Source organism: Pongo pygmaeus, chromosome 20 (assembly GCF_028885625.2).
Source record: "Pongo pygmaeus isolate AG05252 chromosome 20, NHGRI_mPonPyg2-v2.0_pri, whole genome shotgun sequence".
Taxonomy (NCBI): Eukaryota; Metazoa; Chordata; class Mammalia; order Primates; family Hominidae; genus Pongo; species Pongo pygmaeus.
The window spans coordinates 64938077-64961113 of record NC_072393.2 but is presented as its reverse complement, the minus strand read 5'-3'; the positions used below and the strand labels follow the sequence as shown (position 1 = coordinate 64961113).

The 23037-nt window shown below is 48.1% G+C and overlaps 3 protein-coding genes and 1 long non-coding RNA gene across 8 annotated transcripts in view; 1 reads left to right on the top strand and 3 right to left on the bottom strand.

Moving 5' to 3' along the window:
* ZSCAN22 (zinc finger and SCAN domain containing 22) overlaps positions 1 to 263 on the bottom strand; it is a 14877-nt gene extending 14614 nt beyond the window's left edge. Inside the window, exon 1 of one of the 4 annotated variants that reach the window (XM_063658613.1) lies at positions 23 to 263. The gene's annotated coding sequence lies outside the window, so the exon portion shown is untranslated. The remainder of the gene's footprint in view (positions 1 to 22) is intronic. The other 3 variants (XM_054464971.2, XM_063658614.1, XM_054464974.2) reach the window with 3 other exon arrangements.
* LOC134738863 (uncharacterized) lies at positions 229 to 13912 on the top strand. The gene is made up of 2 exons (XR_010125036.1): positions 229 to 458; positions 13657 to 13912. It is a non-coding gene; the product is annotated as an uncharacterized LOC134738863 (long non-coding RNA).
* Positions 13037 to 22984, bottom strand: ERVK3-1 (endogenous retrovirus group K3 member 1). The gene is made up of 3 exons (XM_054464978.2): positions 22856 to 22984; positions 16231 to 16527; positions 13037 to 13944 (listed from the first exon to the last, which is right to left on the bottom strand). Exons 2-3 carry the CDS (start codon positions 16522 to 16524, stop codon positions 13909 to 13911), a joined length of 330 nt encoding a protein of 109 aa, XP_054320953.1. The 5' UTR covers positions 16525 to 16527; positions 22856 to 22984; the 3' UTR covers positions 13037 to 13908.
* The window catches only part of ZNF8 (zinc finger protein 8), a 37134-nt gene continuing 27133 nt past the window's right edge, over positions 13037 to 23037 (bottom strand). Inside the window, exons 5-7 of one of the 2 annotated variants that reach the window (XR_010125035.1) lie at positions 22856 to 23037; positions 16497 to 16527; positions 13037 to 13944 (exon numbers count right to left, since the gene is read on the bottom strand). The gene's annotated coding sequence lies outside the window, so the exon portion shown is untranslated. The remainder of the gene's footprint in view (positions 13945 to 16496; positions 16528 to 22855) is intronic. The other variant, XR_010125034.1, reaches the window with a different exon arrangement.

The following is a 23037-nucleotide window of genomic DNA, read 5'->3' as shown; positions in this document are numbered from 1 at the left end:
CGGCCCCTAGTCAGCCTCTCACTCTCTATCCGCTGGGCGGTACCCCGCATCTTGCTCTGGCCACCCCAGAGGTTCGCGGCTTCTGGACCTGCTGTGCTCCTCTCCAGCCTGGACCAGGACGGAGAACACCCCTGAAACCCACCTCACCAGCACAGTCGGCGGACCCTTCCGGAGGTGGCCGCAGAGACTAGCCAACTTGCGCGCCCGCCGACCCGGACTACGGCTCTCAGCACACCTCACGGGCCCACGCCCGCCAGGACTACAATTCCCGGCGTCCTCCGGAAGCTCAAGTGTACACAGGCGCGGTGCCTGCTGGGAATTGTAGTTGACGTTGGTCAGCACGCAGGCCACGGGATCCTAGCCCGGCCTTCGTGGGACTGAGGTGGCGCTGAGTGGGAGAGCAGCAGGCGATGCGCGAAAGGCGGGACGTGGAGTTGAGGGAAATGTGAAGGCTGAGGGTGAGAGTACCTATGTGAGGCTGAGGGTGCCTGTATGAGGGTGAGGGTGAGGGTGGCTGTGTGAGGGTGAGGGTGAGGGTGGCTGTGTGAGGGCTGAGGGCTGAGGGCTGAGGGTGCCTGTGTGGGGCTGAGGGTGAGGGTGGCTGTGTGAGGGCTGAGGGTGCCTGTGTGGGGCTGAGGGTGAGGGTGGCTGTGTGAGAGCTGAGGGTGAGGGTGGCTCTGTGAGGGCTGAGGGTGCCTGTGTGGGGCTGAGGGCTGAGGGTGGCTGTGTGAGGCTGAGGGTGATGGTGCTGCATGAGAGCTAAGGGTGCCTGTATGAGGGCTGAGGGTGAGGGTGGCTGTGTGAGGCTGAGGGTTGAGGGTGCCTGTGTGAGGGTGAGGGTGCCTGTGTGAGGCTGAGGGTGCCTGTGTGAGGGCTGACGGTGCCTGTGTGAGAGCTGAGGGTGAGGGTGGCTGTGTGAGGGCTGACGGTGCCTGTGTGAGGGCTGACGGTGCCTGTGTGAGAGCTGAGGGTGAGGGTGGCTGTGTGAGGGCTGACGGTGCCTGTGTGAGGCTGAGGGTGCCTGTGTGAGGCTGAGGGTGCCTGTGTGAGAGCTGAGGGTGAGGGTGGCTGTGTGAGGGCTGACGGTGCCTGTGTGAGGCTGAGGGTGCCTGTATGAGGGCTGAGGGTGAGGGTGCCTGTGTGAGGCTGAGGGTTGAGGGTGCCTGTGTGAGGCTGAGGGTGAGGGTGGCTGTGTGAGGGCTGAGGGTTGAGGGTGGCTCTGTGAGGGCTGAGGGTGCCTGTGTGAGAACTGAGGGTGCCTGTGTGGGGCTGAGGGTGCCTGTGTGAGGCTGAGGGTGCCTGTGTGAGGCTGAGGGTGCCTGTGTGAGGCTGAGGGTGCCTGTGTGAGAGCTGAGGGTGAGGGTGGCTGTGTGAGGGCTGACGGTGCCTGTGTGAGGCTGAGGGTGCCTGTGTGAGGGCTGAGGGTTGAGGGTGGCTCTGTGAGGGCTGAGGGTTGAGGGTGGCTCTGTGAGGGCTGAGGGTGCCTGTGTGAGAACTGAGGGTGACTGTGTGGGGCTGAGGGTGAGGGTGGCTGTGTGAGGGCTGAGGGTGATGGTGCTGCGTGAGAGCTAAGGGTGCCTGTATGAGGGCTGAGGGTGAGGGTGGCTGTGTGAGGGCTGAGGGTGCCTGTTTGAGGGCTGAGGGTGATGGTGCCTGTGTGAGAGCTGAGGGTGCCTGTGTGAGGGCTGAGGGTGGCTTTGGGAGGGCTGAGGGTGTTTGTGTGAGGGGTGAGGGGTAAGGGTGAGGCAAGAAAATCGGGTCTGGAGGCAGGGAACCTAAGGACTTCCTAGAAGTAAATCAAATGGAAACTTCAGCTATGGTAGGAAATATCCTCTCCATTTATGCAGGGCGTACATGGAGTAAATAACTTTGTAACTTTACTTCGTCCTCTTCATTTACATAGGGCATATGCCAAGTAACCAGTGGAAACCTCTAAAGGGTATTTAAACCCCAGAAAATTCTGTAACCGGTCTCTTGAGCCCCTATGCTCGGGCCTGCTCCCATACTGTGGAGTGTACTTTCAATACATCTCTGCTTTTGTTGCTTCATTCTTTTCTTTGTGCGTTTTGTCCAATTATTTGTTCAAGATGCCAAGAACCTGGACACCCTCCACCAGTAACAAGGGTACCTGGGTGAGAGGTGAGGGTGCCCATGTTAGGAGTGAGGGGAGAGAGTGCCTGTCTGAGGGGTTGTGGGTGTGAGTGTCTGTGTGAGTACTGAAGGTGCCTTTGTGAGAGGTGAGGGGTGTGGTTGCCTATGTCAGGGTGTGTATTGAGTGTAGCTATGTGTGGCTCTCTGTGAACACATGTAATCATTTTTATAAATGTGTATCATTTTTTACTGAATTTGAGCTGCGTGTCTGTCTGCATGAATCACTCTGTGACCAGGTTTGTGGGTTGTTCTGTGTGCTTACTCTGCATGTGTGTGACCTGTGATTTAATCGTCAAATGTGATAATCATGCAGCTGTGTTTGCCTGCACCAGGTGTAATTGTGACTGAGACAGATACTTAGAGGTAATGGGGTGGACCTGACACAGTATAAAGGCCCTAGACTGTGTGCGATGTTGTTACGGTGACTGAATGGTAGCGTGATTGTGTGATTCAGTCGATGCCTGGACTGTGTGTGAGAATGTATCTTCTCTGTGTGTGTATGTGTAAGATACATTGAGCAGGAGACTCTGGCTTGGGGCCTGAGGTTGGTGGCCCAGCCTATGTTCAGGTGAGGCCTTTTTGAGGCAGGGCGTATATGATTGCTTGGTGGTGCTGGTGGTGTTTGTTGGCCCCAGCCTGTGCTCACATCCCCTATTGTTCTCAGACTTTGCCCTGCAGACTGCTAGCAGCTGGAATGAGCATATATTCTTTTCCTTCCACAGATAAATACTGAGCACCCACTATAGGCAGCCAGCACCATTGCAGATTGGATACTGCAATGTTGATAAGCATGGCCTGCCTTTATGGAGGTGATGTTATTGTGTGGGGAGGCAGATGGTAAACAAAGAAGTCATTTTTCTGAGAAGTTGGTATTTAAGCTGAGGCCTGAATAGAGGGAAGAACTCAGGGAGAGTAAGTTCAAGGTAGATGGAACACAAATGCCCACGTCAGGAGGAGGCATGGATGAGGAAGACTGGCTGGGGTGGATTAAGGGAAGGAGATGGGAGGGGACAAGGACAGAAAAGGCGGGCCTGTGGGGGCAGATCTTGAAGGGCTTGTGAGCCACATACGACTTTGTTTATTTATTTTTTGTAGAGACAATGTCTCACTATGTTGCCTAGGCTGCTTTTGAACTCCTGGCCTCAAGCAATCCTCCTGCCTCAGCCTGTCAAAGTGCTGGGATTACAGGCGTGAGCCACCACACTTGGCTCACATACAGACTTTGATTTCCACCTTGAGAGAACTGGGAGCTATGGGAGGCCTTTGAGCAGAGGAGGGCTGTGCTGTGACTTAGCTCTTCATAGGAATTCTCTGGCTGCTGCAGGAGAAGACTGTCAAGATGAGACTGGAGTCAGGGAGACCAAAGGTGCAATTGCTTTGAGAGTACTGGCACCTGAGGCAGGTAGGTCAGATCAGGGTGGTCAAACAGGGTGGTGTGGTAGAGATGTTGACAAGTGGTCAGATCTGGATCTGTTTTGAAGGTGTATCGGGGTGTTCAATCTTTTGGCTTCCCTAGGCCACATTGGAAGAAGAATTGTCTTGGGCCACACATAAAATATACTAACGATGGCGGATGAGTTTATTAAAAATCACAAAAAAAAATCTCATAATGTTTTAAGAAAGTTTATGAATTTGTGTTGGGCTGCATTCAAAGCTGTCCTGGGCCACATACAGCCCGTGGGCTGCGGGTTGGACAAGTTTGGTGTAGATGATAGGGTTGATGGGTTGAACTACAGTGTCCAAGGGGTGAGCAAGGCTGACCCAGGTGCCTGATAGTGCCCTCTGATTATGGGTGGGAGGAGGGTGTATTAGTTTGCTAGTACTGCCATAACAAAATACCACAGATTTGGTGGCTTAAACGATAGTTTAAAGTTTATTTTCTGGGCCAGGCGCAGTGGCTCATGCCTGTAATCCCAGCACTTTGGGAGGCTGAGGGGGGCGGATCATGAGGTCAGGAGATCGATACCATCCTGGCTAACAAGGTGAAACCCCATCTCTACTAAAAATACAAAAATAAATAAAATAAAATAAAATAAATAAAATAAATAAAAATAAAATAAAATAATAAAAATCAGCCGGGCGTGGTGGCGGGTGCCTGTAATCCCAGCTACTAGGGAGGCTGAGGCAGGAGAATGGTGTGAACCCGGGAGGCGGAGTTTGCAGTGAACCGAGATCACACCACTGCACTCCAGCCTGGGTGACAGAGCGAGATTCTGTCTCAAAAAAAAAAAAAAAATTTATTTTCTGACAGATCTGGAAGTCCCCAAATCAAGGTGTCAACAGGTTTGGTTTCTCTTGAGGCCTCTCTCCTTGGCTTGTAGATGGCTGCCTTCTCACTGTGTCCTCACATGGCATTTCCTCTGTTTGCACATGCCCCTGCTGTCTCTCTCTCCTTACAAGGACACCACTCATGTTGGATTAGGACCCATCCATATCTTCTTTAACCTTAGTTACTTATTTAAAGGTCTTATCTTCAAATACAGTCATATTCTGAGGTATACTGGGAGATAGGACTTCAACATATAAATTTTGGGGGGACACAATTCAGTCCATAATGGGTGAACGGGCAGTGGCATCAGTGTGGGGATACTTAGACCCCTTTTCAGGGAGATTCTAAGGAGGAAACGAGAGAGATAGGGCAGCGGCTGGAGGGGACTCTGGTGTCAGGGAGAGGAAGAAGAGCCCTGGTTGACATTTAATGGGTATAGGGTGACTTGGAAAGCCAATGGAATCTCTCCTCATTGGCTTCTTTTCTGCCTAGATTGTGAGTCTGTGCTGTTAGGCCTGAGAGGGGTCCTGCCCTTTTCATAGCTGAGGCCAGGGTATCCTTGATGCCTTGTACAGGGCTAGGTACTAAGAGTTGGCTGAGGAATGACTGAATGACTGGCAGACCAACAATGTTCCCTTGCCTGGAGCTGCATAGCTGGATTCTCCTCATTCATCTCCTGCACCCACCATGGCACCTGTAGTCCATACTGCAGACCTTGGAAGGCCCTTTCCCTTGGCCACCCCTTTTGTGCTTGTGCTCTGTTCAATCAGCATTCAGGCCTCTGGACTCTCCTGAGTGGATGCTCCTCCTTTCCTCTCTCCCTTTGTCTCTTTCTTATCCTCTCCCCAAATTTCAAACCTTATCTTTTTCAGGGAGTATTCACTTTAATTTGGCAATTGTATCAGCTATTGCTCTGTAACAAACAGCTACGACACCTCTGTGGCCCACAGCAAAAAAAGTGCTTATTTTTGTCATGTGTCTGAGGGTTGGCTGATCTGGGCTGGGCTCAGCTGGGCTTGGCTCTAGGCTGCAGTTTGGGTCCAGGTCTGCTGTATTTGTCTTGCAAGCCTCACAGGAAAAATTCTTCTCATCCTGATGGCAGAGACACAATGGGCTTTAGGCCTGGACTCAGGACTAGCATGCTATCACTTCCACTCAGATTCTGTTGGCCAAACCAAGTCACATGGCCACACCCAAACTTAAGGAATGTGTGGGGACATCGAATTTGCCTTTACTGGGAAGAACCATAAATATGGCCATGGGTGTATATATGCAAGGAGCAGTGAAGAATTGAGCTAGTAATTCAATCCACTACAATAATACTTTTGGTTTCTTTTCTTTCCATGTAGAAAGCCAACAAAATCATTTGTGACCCTGGTTTCTTTCAGTTCAAGGCATGTGGTGATCATGCTGCCTAAGAGTATCTTTGTTTACCTGAAGACCTTGGGCCATGCCAAGTATTTGTCAACAATGTGATTTATGGTGAGGATCTTAGGCCACACTGTAACAGTCTGACCACTAGAGGGGTGGGAGACTAAGTGACTAAAGTCAGTCAGGTGGGCACTCCATGCCCACATGATCATCACCTAGTAAATGTCCTGAACACCAAGGTTTGGGTGAGCTTCCTTGGTTGGTGCTACTCTATATTGTCACTCATTGCTGGGAGAATTGAGCAGTCTTTACAACAGCTGTACCTCCTCTCTTCTGGTGCCCTACGCACCTTTTATCTTTGTGATTTTAATCTGTATCCTTTGATTATAAACGGTAAATGTGAGTATATCAGTTTTCTACATTCCTCTAGTGAATCATCACACCTGAGGATCTTGGGGACCCCCACATAGAGGCCAGCTAGAGGCCAGATCTCAGCCTGACAGCCAGAGAACCCCTGAGCAATGTTACAGGGGAGAGTGGGAACACATGCAGGGCTCCCAGGAAGCATTTAATCAACATCTGGATTGAGCAGTGGCTCCCAGTTACTACTTTGCCTTTGCCTCAAGTCAGCCAAATGGGTCGACTTGCTTCTTCAGGTGGAACCCAATCATTCCATTGTCTCCCATGCTCAGTAGGACTTTATATTCTAGAACTGCCTCCTCAGTTCTAGAATTCCAGTAAATACCTCTGGGCATTGGTAAAAGGGAAGGAAATACTTCTGCCACCTTGGCCTTATCCATTAACTCAAGTATTTTCATCCTGAAAAGTGAGTGCCTTTTAGCTAGGGGCACTGGGCAAGTGATTTAACCTCTCAAAGTCTCAGCTCCCTGATGTATGAAGTGGGAATAAAAATACATCCCAGGCCGGCTAAGAGGATGGAATGGGACAATGTACTTAAAGTGCTTCTAAAGTGCTCAGTAAAGTCTTAACGAACATCATCACTGTCTCAACTAGTTTTAGTGACGTCCTCATGCTGAAGCTGAGGAACACACAAAATTTTCTTTTTAAAGAGCTAGACTCTGTGACACACACTTCAGCATATATATTTTACCTTTTTGGTTCTGGGGAATAAAACCCTAAACCATATGGTCCACCTTAATACAAGGCACAAACAACTGCAAAAGCATCTTTTAAAAATATGTATTTTTTTGGGCGGGCACGGTGGCTCATGCCTGTAATCCCAACACTTTGGGAGGACGAGGTGGGTGGATCATGAGGTCAGGAGTTCAAGATCAGCCTGGCCAAGATGGTGAAACCCCATCTCTACTAAAAATACAAAAAGCTGGGCTCGGTGGCAGGGGCCTGTAATCCCAGCTACTCGGGAGGATGAGCCAGGAAAATCACTTGAACCCGGGAGGCGGAGGTTGGCAGTGAGCCGAGATTGCGCCACTGCACTCTAGCCTGGGCGACAGAGCAAGACTCTGTCTCAAAAAAAAAACACAACAAAAAAACCCAAAACCATTTTTTAAATTTCATTTTTGTCTTGGCAAAAACTGAAATAAAGTCTTCTAGGACTGCTGAGAGGAAACCTGTTCATACCTGTGTGCCTCCTACCACTTGGTTAGCATCCATGGGAACCTAATTAAAGTGGAAGTGGCCATTGTGCCCTTTGATGATTATGGAGAAATATCTCCATGTGACATCTGGAAGACATATCCTAGGCCCACTCCCAGCTTCCTCACCCACCCCGGTGACCCTGAAGGGAGAAATGTATAATAGGGGCTGCTCACACTGACCCTGAGTTCCTCACACTCACAGTCCCTCTTCACCTGCCACCCCAGTGCAAAGGACAACACACCAAGGATAGATGGGAAGATCTCTGCCACATTTGGCACATGCCCAGTTCACTGACATACAAGAACCAAAGAGTCACTGAGGGCTTTCTGATATCCACTGTATTCACATGGTTTTCCCTGGGAATGAATTCTCTGGTGCTGGGCCAGGAATCTGCTCTGGCTGAAGGCTTTGCCACACTCACAACACTCAAAGGGCTTCTCTCCAGTGAATCCTCTCATGCAGTACAAGAGTTGTGGCCTCCTGGAAGGTTTTCTGACATGTATGGCATATGAATGGTTTGGTACATGCATGCACATGCTGGTGCTGTGTGAGGTGTGTGCAATGGCTGAAAGCCTTGCTGCACACGTTACATATAAAGGGTCATTCCCCAGTGTGTACCTGGTAATGCTTGGTGAGGTGTGACATCTGGATGTAGGACTTGCCACACTCGTTCCACTTGTAGGGCTTCTCCCCATTGTGAGTCCTCTGATGGAGGGCGAGGGATGAGGTTTGCATGAAGGCTCTTCCACAGTCACCACACACGAAGGGCTTCTCTCCCATGTGGACTTGCTCATGCTGGGTGAGAAACTTGCTCTGGCTGAAAGTCTTCCCACATTTTCCACATGCATAAGGATGCTCACCCGTGTGTACCCGCTGGTGTAGGACCAGGGCTGAGGAGTCACCGAATGGCTTCCTTTACTCACCACATATGTACAGCTTCTCACTGCTGTGGATCTTGAGGTGCTGGGTCAGGTAGGACCCCTGGCTGAAGGCCTTTCCACATTCTGCACATACATAGGGCCACTCACCTGTGTGTACCTGCTGGTGCTTGCTGAGGGATGAGCTGTGGCTGAAAGCTTTCCCACATTCCTGACATGCATACAGCTTCTCTCCCGTGTGGCAGCATATGTACTCAGCCAGGGACAAGCTGGGGCTGAATGCCTTGCAGCACACCCGGCACTCGTAGGGCCTCTCACCTGTGTGGGTTCTGTGGCGCGCAAGGAGGGCCGAGAAGCCAGTGAAGGCTTTGCTGCTCTTGGCAGGCAAATGGCTTTTCCCCGGTGTGGAATCACCGGTGCTGTATAAGGTGTGTGCTCTGGCTGAAGGTGCGTCCACACTCACCACACACGTATGGCTTCTCGCCTGTGTGCACACGCTGGTGCTTGGCAAGGGAGGAGCTCTCTCGGAAGCACTTGCCACAGTGGCCACACATGTAGGGCTTCTCGCCCGTGTGGGCGCGCCAGTGCTTGACTAGAGATGAATTCTTGCTGAAGGTACACCCACATTCCTGGCATGCATGTGGCTTCTCACCGGTGTGCTGAACAAGGTGACTGCTCTGTCCAAAAGCCTTGCCACACTCTTTGCACGTACAGGGTCTCTTTTTGTTGGAATCTGCTGATAGCTCACAAGGCACGTGTTCTTGCCAAAGGTATCTTCCCGCCCACTACATGGCAGTACACCCTCCCCAGCGTGGACTCCCTGTGGTGATTAAGGTCTGGGAAACAGCTGCAGGCCTCCCCACATACACCCTCTCCTTGGCAGGAGCACCCCGATCTAGGACTGAAACACACGTGAGACCGTTTTCCAGAACGTGGTTAGGGGTGGCTTGTGTCTCTGGGGGAGTGCCCTGATACTCAGTAGCAAATGGATGCCAGCTGGAAATTCCTGCCAGGCTCCACTCTCGGCTCTTCTCCCCCTGGCTGAGTGTCACTGCTTGGCAACATCTTTCTGTTGACTGGCCTCCATGCTCCAAGACTTCTCTCAAGCTGCTGGGCCAGAAACCCTGCCTCCGGAGTCTCACTGTCACCTGCCCCCAAGGCAGAGCGCCTTTGCCTGGAGATGGCTGTGCAGCTTGGGTTCCAGGCTCTGAGTCTGAAAAAGCAGCAAAGAAACATACTCAAGGCCCAATCTGAATGTGCACTGCCCTATGACGGGGGATGGACAGAACCTCAGGGGAAGGCGCACCTGTGAGCTGCTGGCCATGGATCTGCAGTCTTGAGATGGGGCTCCTGCAGTTGAAGAAGTAGACAGGGGCTGAGACAGCCTCAGGGGTGACCCAGGGAGGATGCAACCTGGGAGCAAAAGGCCCTGGGCCTGTGGCTGCACTGCATGCCACTGACTGACCATATCCCAGCTCTGGGCCTGTTTCCTAGTTTCCTCACTAAGCTGAGCATGTGTACGTCTGTAAAAAATATACATGTATTTTTGAAAGCACAAAGTTTCACATCTCTGCCTGCCAGTCACTTACCAAACAACCTTTGGTTTAACTTTTCTGTGCCCCAGTTTCCGAACCTGTAAAAGAGGGTAATGATGATAGTTCCCCTTTGATTGGTTGAGAGTACCATCAAAGGTGTTTGCTGAGCAGCCTGACCTGCAGGAGGTGCTCAGGAAAGGGGAGCTGCTGCTGTCATTTGGTGGAAGTGGGTCCCCTTATTTGGCTAGCAGGGCCTGAACACTGCCACACTCCAACACATTGTCCCCACGTTAAGGAACTCAGCATCACACAGCAAGCCCTCGAGAAGCCCACAGCCAGAGGCAGTGTGGGGGCAGCAGCATAGATGGCTGTGGCTGCCTATGGGGACCTAGCCTAGGTCCAGATGAGGTACCCAGATGAGGTGGGGTGTCTGTGTGGACGGCTCCTGTTTTAGAGGCAGGAGTCTGAGGCATAGCTCTTAAGCATCAAATCAGGAAGCCTCTTTCTGTGGAGCCCCAAGCCCAGTGACCCCCTTGCCCTTCCTGGAGTCAGGATCAGAAGCAAGGTGTGCAAGTGGCATGGCTTTAAGCAGCAAAGATGCCATGAGGTGTCCGTGTTCTGTTTCACAGTCTTTCCACAGAGTGATGCCATTCCATCCTCCTGGGCGTCTGTCCCCATCATACTCATCATACCTCATGGCATCTGCTAGCCAGATAAGGGGACCCCCTTCCACCAAATGACAGCAGCAGCTCCCCTTTCCTGAGCACCTCCTGCAGGTCAGGCCACCCAGCAAACACCTTTGGTGGTACTCTCAACCAATCAAAGGGGAGGTATCATTATTACCCTCTTTTACAGGTTGGGAAACTGGGGCACAGAGAAGTTAAACCAAAGGTTGTTTGGTAAAGTGACTGGCAGGCGGAGACGTGAAACTTTGTGCTTTCAAAAATACATATACATGTTTTACAGAAGTACAAGTGCTCAGCTTAGTGAATTTGGTAAATGCATAGCCCTGTGTAACTAGCATTCAAATTAAATTCTAGAATGTTCTGTGAGGATGGAAAAGTTCTGGAGTTGTGCTGTCCAATATGGCACCATCAGTCCCATGTAGCTCCTGAGTACTAGAAACATAGCTGGTGTGATTGGGAAATGGAACTTGTAATTTTATTTAAATTTAATCATAACTACCATATTGGCATATTGGACAGCGCAGGGCTAGGACATTTCAGCACCTTAGACAGCTCCCCCGTAGTAAGTAGCCCTTCCAGGAAAGGTGTCCCAGCCTAATTTTTTTTTTTTTTTTTTTTTTTTTAAGATGAAGTTTCCCTCTTTTGTCCAGGCTGGGGTGAAATAGTGCAATCTTGGCTCATTGGAAGCTCTGCCCCCCGGATTCAAGCGCTTCTCCTGCCTCAGCCTCCCGAGTAGCTGGGATTATAGGCACCTGCTGCCATGCCAGGATAATTTTTGTATTTTTAGTAGAGACAGAGTTTTGCCATGTCGGCCAGGCTGGTCTCAAATTCCTGAGCTCAGGTGATCTACCCTCCTTGGCCTCCCAAAGTGCTAGGACTACAGGCATGAGCCACCGCGCCCAGCCTAGCCTCTTCTTGAACTTCATGCAAAATTACGTGCCCTGTTATAGTCTGAGGCCTCAGCTCCATGCTATCAGGCTTCAAGGACAGCAGCCACAGGATAACTCTAGAAGGACTATGTGAGAACAAAGGGAGATGTCAAGTGGGTGAGTGCTCTAAAGAGAGAAAAATTGATCATTCCTGCTGTACTGAATTCAGGTCCTAACAGAGACTCCCAGGAAGAAGGGCAGATGTGGGGCCTTTTGTTCCTTCCCATGAGGCAAGAGTACTGAACAGACTATTTGGGCCCTGATTTGCCCATTACCCACACCTTCCTCCCCATCTTATTCCTAAGCTGAGAATGGCAAGTATGATGGTACAGGCTGTCAGATCTAGGATCAAATATTCACCACTCTCTGCTGTGATTCTGGGCTGCTCACCTCCCTTGGGGTCTGTTTCCTATCTACAAAATGGAACCTCCTGTAAAAAGCTTTTTGCTCATTCATTAATTTAAGGAATGAATTACATTTAACAAAGTTTTGGATTTTATTAATAAAACGTATGGACATGTCTTTTTCTCTTGTTAGATAGGTACCTTTGTAACATCCTTGGTTTTCCCTCTGAGCCTACAAAGCTGACATTTGCTGCTTGTGTGTTGTTTGGTTTTTGAGACAGAGTTTTGCTCGTTGCCCAGGCTGGAGTGCAATGGCACGATCTTGGCTCACCACAATCTCCACCTCTTGGGAACAAGCGATTCACCTGCCTCAGCCTCCCGAGTAGCTGGGATTACAGGCATGCACCACCACGCCCAGCTAATTTTTTGTATTTTTAGTAGAGACAGGGTTTCCCCATGTTGGCCAGGCTGGTCTCATACTCCTGACCTCAGGCCTGCCTCAGCCTCCCAAAATGCTGGGATTACAGGTTTTACAAGAGTTTGCCAACCATACTCTGATGGCCTGGGCAGTGATGGAGGGTTTAAAGAGAGGGGTGGCCTCACCAGTCAGGGGTAAAAGACCCTCTCTACCCAATGCTGAGTGGAGAGTGATGAAGGGGGCAATAGGAGGCAGGAGAACCATGAGGAGGTAGTGGCGTAGAGCAGGCTGAGGAAGGCAGGGCAGTGGAATAAAGGCAGCAGAAGCAGGGTGTTTTAGAGGGATATCTGGTTTCTGAAAACATCTAGCCCTGTACCTGCCTCCTGTACCATTGTGACTGCCACCCCACCATCTACCTCACTTGGCACCTCAGGCTCCATCACCTCACCCTCTGCTCTGTCTCCACATTGCTTGGCCTCAGCAGCTACAGGGTAGGAGGCACCTGAGGTCTCAGTCCTGGGCAGAGGTCCCAGGTTGTTAGTGACTCTTGCAGAGACAGGTTTGTTTCCAGGGCCACTGCCGCCTTCTCTTTGATCCTACACACCAGTGTGGCTCTAGGCTCTGGGCTTTGACTTCAGGGACCCAGGCCTGGGATTCTGGAAAATGAAGTATGGCTAATGAGCACAGGCAGCAAGGAGCGGGTGTGGTCATGGCCATGCACACAGGCGCTCCTCGGACAGACAGATAACACCCAGGCCAGGCTCTTCACAAGCCTAGGTCCCACCCATGGCCGCCCCTTCCCAAATTAAAAATATACATCCACACAAACACCTGTACATGAATTTTCACAGCAGTAGCATTTATAATATCAGAAGAGTTGGAAACAACCCCAATGTCTATGAACTATTGAGTAAACAAACTGTGGTATATCCATACAATGCAATATTATTCAGCCATAAAGAGGAATGAAAAACTGATACATGCTACAACACGGATGAACTCTGAAAACATGTTCAGTGGTAAAAAGCCAGACACAAGAAACCACATATCATATGACTCCATTTATATGAAGTGTCCAGAAGAGGTAAATCTAGACACATAACGTGGATTAGTGGTTGCCAGAGGCTGGAGGAAGAGCGAATAGGCAGTGATGATAAGGAGTATAACGGATATTCACACACCTGAGGTCACACCTGCACATACAGGTGGCATCAACACATGCAGGACTGTCACGGTTACTTCTGGACAGAACGAAGGAGGACGAATGCAGAAATGAGACAAAGACAAAAGGATCTATTTGAAAGAAGGGGTCAGGGGGCTCCTTGATTCTAGGGAACAGGCCTGAGCTTTTACAGCCCTTCGTATTTATTAGGTAGAGTGAATAGGGAGGAAGGTATAACTGTCGGTCAGCTATTTGATTTAACACAGGCCCACATGATTCCTTTCTTTGTTCAACAGGTTCTGGATGTTCCTGTGGATAACCTCAAGGAGCACGGGACCTGGGACATGACTGCCCCCAGCATTCCTTCTGGCGGCAGACACAGTTTGTCAGTTTGCCAACATCCTGCTTTCATGAGAACAGTTTGCTGTTTGCTCATAGAGCCTCCAGTGGTATACTGAGTTGGTCACGACCCTCATTCCTTCGGCCTCCAACATCTCCCTTTTGTTTTTGCATTAATTGAATAAAGGTAATTTCAGGCTGTGCAGCTTTCAATTGCCGGTTGGTGGTTCACCTGATCCTATAGACTATGAACAAAAAAACAGAGATATAACAACATTATTCTTTTAATTATTATAAAAGAGACATAGAAGTTATGTTTAAGATAGGTCCAAGGGTTGAGGCCTTTTTTTTTTTTTTTTTTGAGACAGAGTCTCGCTCTGTCGCCCAGACTGGAGTGCAGTGGCACCATCTTGGCTCACTGCAAGCTCCGCCTCCCGAGTTCACGTCATTCTCCCACCTCAGCCTCCCAATTAGCTGGGACTACAGGCGCCCGCCACCACACCCGGCTAATTTTTTTGTATTTTTAGTAGAGATGGGGTTTCATCGTGTTAGCCAGGATGGTCTCGATCTCCTGACCTCGTGATCCACCTGCCTCGGCCTCCCAAAGTGCTGGGATTATAGGCGTGAGCCACCGTGCCCGGCCAGGGTTGAGGCTTTCTAAGCCCTGCTGGAATTCTGTTTAAGCTTCTAAAAAGGGCTTTTATTTTTGAGTTTGCTTATTCAAGTTAAGAATTTTACTCTGTTAAGGTACTGATATCAAAAGTAATATTGGATGTAAAAGCTCCCTGCAAATGAGCTTTTACAAGGTTCCATGGATATTCACTTTGGTTCTATTCCAAACTGGTCACACAGTTCAATCATACATGAGTATGATTGAAATGACAGTGCAATTGCTGCTGCAATTGCAAACTTTGTACCTGCTTTCCCAGCCACAGAACAGTAGTCTTTAACATTGCTACCTTTGTTTGTAATTCGGTATTAATTTTATTTTGAAGCATCCATGCCTGGTTGGCTGTACATGTCCAATTTTCTACATATTAGGCTGTTTGAATAGAACTATGTAGTGCTACTGAGGACACTACAACCGAGGTTATTAGTGTGACTAAGGAGATTACAGTAAAAATTACTATGTTTAAGGCTTTACGTGCACGATGAGTGAGCTGGGTAAAAAGGAGCTTTACAAAATGTAAAGCAGGGGTGGCAGCCCAAGGTTTGCACAAATTGACAAGGATCCATAATCCAGGGATACGACCCAGAATTATTAGAGTGGATATGTTGTGTGTTTGTATTGTGCTATGATTGAGGCAGTGATACAGTTGACAAGAGTCACAAGTCAATTGGGTGATGTTTACATGGAGTTGGTACTTCTTAGATGCTAGAAAAACATAGGGATTAAAAACACAAACCGGCCGGGCGTGGTGGCTAACGCCTGTAATTCCAGCACTTTGGGAAGCCAAGGCAGGTGGATCATGAGGTCAGGAGTTCAAGAGCAGCCTGGCCAAGATGGTGAAATCCCATTTCTACTAAAAATACACAAAACAAAAAAATAGCCTGGCATGGTGGCAGGCGCCTGTCATCCCAGCTACTCCGGAGGCTGAGGCAGACAATTGCTTGAACCCAGGAGGCAGAGGTTGCAGTGACCTGAGATTGCGCCACTGCACTCCAGCCTGGGCAACAGAGCGAGACTCCATCTCAAACAGTAACAACAAAAAAACCCCACAAACCGTAAATTGAGTGGTAATATTTTTTACAAAGGTGATATTAAAACTGTGTTGAGTAATATTACTATTGTTGGATAATGTTCTGACCCAGATGCTGTTATTCATAAATGGGAGTGTTGCCTTCCATATTGATTCCTGAATTGGGCCTCTTTTTCCTAGATGATGTCACTGAGGTAAGGGCGGGCTAAAGCCTGTCCTGTACCAAGCAAGTTGTGCAGCCAACTGGGGGACTGAATCCCAGTGTGATGTGACAAAGAGGTGTTGAAGGTCCACCACCAGTGCCAGTGACATTTGTGCCAAGAGGTCTGATTTTCGTCTCTCCCCTCTAAATGGCCACGGGGACCCCAGTCAATGTTTCCCATTAACATAGACTGTTGTCTGGCCAAGGGGCCAAGACACTGGGTCCAAGGAGGGGGATGAGAAATATCAAAGGGAGCCCATTCCATATAATCAATACAATTTGAGTGATGGGGCCGGGAGTGATTGGTGAACACACCAGTAACATTAATGGAGCTGAGGCCTAATAAATACACAATTTTTCCATGGTGACTTAACCATGCCTGAGATTGGAGTGCAAGACAGCTGCAGTTGAGTGACATATCCGTGGTGACACATAAAGGGAGTCCTTCCAATGGGCCGGTGTAATTGATGCTATTGCTCTGTGTCAGAGGGAGTTAGGGGTCCTGGTGCCCACACTCCCTGATCATAATATATCTCAGGAGGAGTGTCACTCCAGAGTACCAGTCATACTACCGGTGGGTTAGGAACATATGCCCAATATGTTTTTGCCTCTACACAGGGGAAACATACCGCACAGGACACTACAGCTAGCATGGCCAAGAACATGGAGTCAGGGGTTTTTGCCTGACCCTGGCGCTCCAGTAGTTTCTCAGCTTCCTGTGTGGTTTTCTTGATCTGTCCCCATGTTATGGGGTTGGATGTCATTGTGACTCCGGTCGGCCCTTGTTCTGTCTTTGCATTCAGATTCCGCTGGCTCATGGCTCGTACTGGAGGTAACAGGCCCACGGTTGAATACCATGGATCCCTCCGGTCTCCCGTTCCATGGTCACACACACCTGGAGGGCATCCACACGGTTTGTCCATCTCCTGTAAAAACACAAGCATACCCTCGTCCCCACATCAGCAAATCCACCGGACCTTTCCATTGTCCTTCTTCTGGGGATTTCCATAACACTTTTGGATAAACTTGCCTCTTTTCCTCTAGCACTTGCCAGTGTCGTTCTGCTGGAGTCTTGCCATCCGTACCAGGAGTCAAACAATTTAAAGTAAACAAGGCTAAATGTAATTTTGTTTGAGGTGGTAATTGGTCTCCTATTCTCCCTTTTTGTTTTTTCAACATACGTTGTAGTGTTTGATGTGCCCGCTCAATAATGCCTTGCCCTCAGGGATTGTATGGAATTCCTGTTTTATGATTGATTGCCCACAATTGTAAAAAATTTGGAAAGCATGACAAACATAAGCGAGTCCACTGTCAGTTTTAAATTGTTTAGGGACCCCCATATGGGCGAATGACGACAGACAGTATCGTCAGACATGACCAGCTGTTTCCCCAGTTTGGCATGTGACATGTAACATATGGGAGTAAGTGTCTATAGTTACATGAACATAGCGGAGTTTGCCAAAGGCTGCTATATATATGTAACATCCATCTGCCAGATTTCATTTGGAGCCAAGCCTTGTGGGTTGCATCCTTCCACAGGTGCAACACCAGGGACATGCTGGCAAGTGGGGCAGGCTTGCACAATAGCTCAAGCCTGGCTGCGAGGCAGATGAAACATATGAGTAAGGGCAGAGTTGTTTTGACGCAGTAAAGCATGGGAAGCTTGGGCTTGTTGAAATATAGAACTGATGAATTTATCTGCTCTATCATTACCTAGAGAGAGCAGCCCCAGGAAGTTGTGTATGAGATCGGATATGAGAAATATGAAAAGGGGCAGCATGAGAGCGAACAGCTTTTTGGAGTCTCAGAAATAGGTTAAGCAGTTCTGGTTTTAAGGTGCTCTTGTGTGGGCAGCAAGCCACTCAGGCGCCGAGGCAAGAGACAGAGGACACGAGCTGTTCCAGTATAATAAAATATAAAACAACAATAGTTATACCAGATATAGATCTTAGATATGATTATATATGAATATCATTAATCATTAGTTTGTAGCAATTACTTTTTATTCCAATATTATAATAATCCTCGCTGTATAATCATAGCCTAGGAAAAACCAGGCCATACAGAGATAGGAGCTGAGGGGACATAGTGAGGTGTGACCAGAAGACAAGAGTGCAAGCCTTCTGTTATGCCCAGACAGGGCCACCAGAGGGCTCCTTGGTCTAGCGGTGACGCCAGCATCTGGGAAGACGCCCGTTGCCAGGCAGGCCGTGGTCTAGCGGTAGCGAAAAGTGTCAAGAAACAACACCCGCTACTTAGCAGACCGGGAAAGGGAGTCTCCCTTTCCCCGGGGGAGTTTAGAGAAGACTGCTCCTCCATCTCTTGTGGAGAGCCTGACATCAGTCAGGCTTGCCTGCAGTTATCCGGAAGCCTAACCGTGTCCCTGTGATGCTGTGCTTCAGTGGTCACGCTCCTAGTCCACCTTCATGTTCCATCCTGTATACCTGGCTCTGCCTTCTAGATAGCAGTAGTAAATTAGTGAAAGTACTAATAGTCCCTGATATGCAGAAATAATGGTGTAAGCTGTCTTTCTCTCTGTCTCCTCTCCCTGCCTCGGCTGCCAGGCAGGGAAGGGCCCCCTGACCAGTGGACACGTGACCCACGTGACCTTACCTATCGTTGGAGATGACTCACACTTTTTACCCTGCCCCTTTTGCTTTGTATCCAATAAATAACAGCGCAGCCAGACATTCGGGGCCACTACCTGTCTCCGTGCATTGGTGGTAGTGGTCCCCCTGGCCCAGCTGCCTTTTTTTTTTTTATCTCTTTGTCTTGTGTCTTTATTTCTACACTCTCTCATTGCCGCACACAGGGAGACCCACCAACCCTGTGGGGCTGGTCCCTACACTCTTGATAGTGGCAGTTTTAATGCAACTAGCTACATTTACAACATAGGCTGAATTACAGACAATATTAATAGGAAATAAAGCTGTGAGCTTTAAAACTTGAATAACTGCCATTAATTCAGAGTGTTGAACTGAAACTGTAGGGGTCTTTATTATTTAAGTATGTTTAGGTCCATAAATGGCTGTGTGGCTTTTGGAAGAACCATCAGTAAAATAGGTCTGTCCACCTGAAATGGGTTTGTGATGAGCAATCACAGGGGGAATAAAAGGGTGAATTTTATAAAATTGCAAAATTTTGTCTGATGGATAATGGTTATCTATTATTTCTACAAAATCTGCGAAAGTGATTTGCCATGCAGTTGACATCTCCCAGGCCGCAGCCTGTTGTTGGGAATCCAAGGTAACAATAATTTTATCAGGATCATATCCTATAAGCATTTTTGATCTATGCCTGCCTATTGTTATAAGTTGTGTGATTAAAGAAAGATAAACTTGCAAAGATTTTACTGTTTGCCTGGATTAGAAAAGCCATTCTATTACCATTATAGTTTTGTCTATGAATTGACCTAAAAGTCCTGGTGGAGAATGGGGGGTAGGAAGAATAAACAAAAGCAAAGACTTTTGTGGTTGTAGCCAGGAGGCATGTCGTTGCTGAAGCATCTTTCTACAAGCTGTAATTCAGCTTCTGCCTCCTTAGTAAGTTGCCGAGGGGAATCTAATGAAGAATCTCCTTGGAGGGTTTGATAAAGATGAGTGAGTTGATGAGAAGCAATACCTAGCATTGGGCACAGCCAATTAATATCCCCTAATAACTGTTGGAAGTTATTCAGAGTTTGTAATTTGTTCTTATGAAGAGCTACTTTCTGAGGCTGAATACTTTTTTCAGTAACAGTAGTACCTAAGTATTGGTATGGGGAGGTTGTTTGTACCTTTTCAGGAGCTATTTTGAGATTCCATTTAGTTAAAGCCCATTTTATTTCTCGGAATAATTGGTATAATACTTGATCTGTAGGAGCGGCCAAAACAATATTATCCATATAATGAATGATGTAGGTGGTGGAAAACATATTCCGAGGCTCCTTCAATGCTTTTCCTACAAAATGCTGACATAACGTAGGACTGTTGAGCATGCCCTGGGGTAATAAAACTTTTCATTGATCACGACAGACAGGCTCTCTCTGATTAATAGAAGGCACAGACAAGGCAAATTGAGGCTTGTCCTCCTTGTGTAACAGTATAGTAAAAAAACAGTCTTTAAGATCTATTACTACAAGAGGCTAATCTTTTGGAATGGTTGCCGGGGATGGCAGACCTTGCTGTAATGCACCCACTGGTTTAATTTGTGCATTAATAGCTCTCAAATTATGCAGCAGTTGCCATTTTCCTGACTTTTTGGGGGTCACAAATACTGGTGAATTCCAAGCACTAACTGATACTTTTATACGTCCTGCATCCAACTGCTTTCGTACCAGCTGATGGAGTTGAGTCAGTTTCTCCTGTGATAGGGGCCATTGATCCACCCACACAGGTTTATCAGTCAGCCACTCTAGCAGCAAGGAAGTGGGTGGAGGATAAGTATCAGTGACCCCTATGAGAAATCCTGATGACCTAGCCCTTTCCTATCTGTTTGCCCAGTTACCAATACTGGATTGGGGTTTCCCTGTAGGAACTTTCCCAAGCCTTTCCCACTCTGATATCCCATTTCCTTCAATATTTTAAATCCTGGATTATCAACCTTTTCATTTGTAAGTCTCACATCCCATGCTGTAAGTAAATCTCAGCCCCAGAGATTAACAGGTATATTTGCAACATAAGGTTGAAAAGTACATGGCTGTCCATCTGGACCGACACAAAGTAAAATTTCAGCACCATGTTGAACACTTTGAGCTGTTCCTACTCCCACTAAGGATGTAGAGGTTAATAGCAGGGGCCAATTGTTTTTGGATATTACTGAAACATCTGCTCCCATGTCCATACACCCACAACACTTCTTTCCTTTAATTTGCACTGCACAGGTGGGTCAATTAGAAGCTATGGGTTGGGATAGGTAAATTTCCTGTGTAGTTGTACTCCTAAATTCTTGATTTCCTCTTTTCTCCTTTCGTGAAGAAGGGTGTAATTTGCAGAGAATAATAAGAAGAAGCAATAGCTGAGCAATAGACTCCCCAGGTTTAAAAACCCAAAGATCTTGTGACATTACAATTACTTAAAGTTCTCCTTCATAATCAGAGTCAACAATCCAGGGCCCACAGTAATGCCCTGTAAGTTAAGATGGCTTTGGCCTAAAATTAATCCCATATATCCTGTTGGCAAAGGTTCCCAAATGCCTGCGGGAATTCTGGTGGGTTTGTCTCCTCCAACTAACGTGACCCGTTCTCTGACTGGGCGATCTAATCCTGCACTCCCCGGTGTTCCAGAGGAGAGGGAGTCAATGTTTCTCCAGGAACCCACCCCTGTAGCAGGGTTGTGGCCTGGATGGGGAATGCCCTCATTGTTTGAGGGGCCCAGGTCCAGGCCCCATTCTCATTTCCCAAGAGTGAGGTGCCATTCTGATGAAATTTTGAGCAACACTGATTAGCCCAATGCCCAATGATTTCCTTTATTACGGTGAGGGCAAAGTCCTGGCGGGGGTGTGTGTGTGTGTGTGTGTGTGTGTGTGTGTGTGTGTGTGTGTGTGTGTGTGTGTGTGTGTGTGTGTCGGGGGGGCGGTATTGCATTGTAAGATCCCTTTGCCCAATGATTTCCTTTATTACGGTGAGGGCAAAGTCCTGGCGGGGTGTGTGTGTGTGTGTGTGTGTGTGTGTGTGTGTGTGTGTGTGTGTGTGTGTGTGTGTGTGTGTGTGTGTGTGTGTGTGTGTGTGTGTGTGTGTGTGTGTGTGTGTGTGGCGGGGGGGCGGTATTGCATTGTAAGATCCCTTCTGTGTGTGTGTGTGTGTGTGTGTGTGTGTGTGTGTGTGTGGCGGGGGGGCGGTATTGCATTGTAAGATCCCTTCTGTGGGGGGGGGGCGGGGGGGGGCGGTATTGCATTGTGAGATCCCTTCTGCCCAGAGATCTGATGGCATTCTTTTTTGAAATGTCCAATTTTTCCACAATTGCAACATTTTCCCACTTTAGGGCTCAACCCTTGGCCCTTTTCAGATTTGTTCACTACTAAATTAGCCATTACTTGAGCTAACACAGTTGAACGATGGAGTTCAGTTCCCACATCCTGACAGGCTTTGAGTAAATTTCCCAAGCTCTTTGTAAATCTCATGGGTGCCAATGCACATTTACAATCTGCATTTGCATTTTCAAAAGCTAGGGTCAAAGTAAGCATTTTTGCAGGAGCAGTATGAGGAATTTGACGCCTCACTGCCTGTTGTAACCGTGCAATAAATTGTGCAAAGGGCTCCTGTGATTTTTGCATGATATGCGGAAAAGATTTTATTGAGACCCCTTTCTCAGGAATGGTGGCCCAGGAGTGCTTAGCGGCCAGGCACACTGATGGTAAGCAGCATCTGGAAGTGTCGATTGTTGCACCAGATCTGAATAAGGGTCACTACCCAATAACATTTCCTCTGTAATGTTCCCATGTCCAGCGGTGAGATTCTGTCTAGCCTGGTCTGCAACACATTTCTTGCCAATTTAAATTCCATGTCAAATATGTACTAGCAGACAAACAAGTGCAAGCTAAATGCTTTATATCCAAGGGTGGGAGGCGCATAGCGCTGAATACAGATTCTAACAATCCTAAAGTAAATGGGCTCTGTATTCCATTATTAACCACACTAGCTTTTAATTCTTTCAATAATTTAAATTTTACTGGAGTGTGTTCATGAATAAACTGCTGTGGATTATTTGGATCGGGCCTTAAGGTAATAGGAAAAGTGCAAGGGCCTAGTGGCTCGCCAGCTATAGCCACAGCGTGCAGAATTTTTTGTATTGGGGTCTCTATTTCTGCTACTGGAGGGGACAGTACAGGCCAGTTCTCATCCTCCCTCTCCTGTTTATCATTTTCAATGGGTGCTGCTGGTGAGACAAAAGATTCTTTCAATTTTTGAGATTCAGAACATAGCACCTGCTGTCCGGCAGAATAAGAAGAGGACAACGGCAGCAGGACAGTACAGACCAAACCCCAAGCAGAGAAAACAGAAGGATCCACTTTAAGAGTTTTCTGATGAGCTCGTTTCAATCCTTCTCCTACTCAGTTGCAATTTTCCACAGCAAGGGTACCTGTCTGCAGAAACCATGGGTTATGTGTAATAACCTCCTGTAGAAGCTTAATGTTTGAGAACTAACCTGAGCACCAGATTGTTTAAGTAAAACTTTAAGCAGCTGCACATAATGTTGCTCCTCAACAGACAAATTCTGCCCCATGTTACCCTGATTCAGAAACCTCCCGCTCCCAATACCTTCTCAGGGAACTGACCTTATATTCTCCGCCGGCGGACTCTCCCGTCCAGGGGTTCGTAGTTCGTCTGATCAGTTTCACTTTCTCTGCTCTGGCAGACCTTCCTCGTTCAGGTCCCTGGTCGGGCACCACTTGTCACGGTTGCTTCTGGATCAAACGAAGGAGGACGAAGGCAGAAATGAAGTCAAAGACAAAAGGAT

Bases quoted from the DNA above. Each gene is read 5' to 3' on its own strand.
- ERVK3-1 (XM_054464978.2), bottom strand. From the start codon at position 16,524: ATGGACAAACCGTGTGGATGCCCTCCAGGTGTGTGTGACCATGGAACG. The intron at 13,945-16,230 runs GTATGTTTCCCC...TTTTGTTCATAG, and splicing joins TAGCTGTAGTGTCCTGTGCG to TCTATAGGATCAGGTGAACC.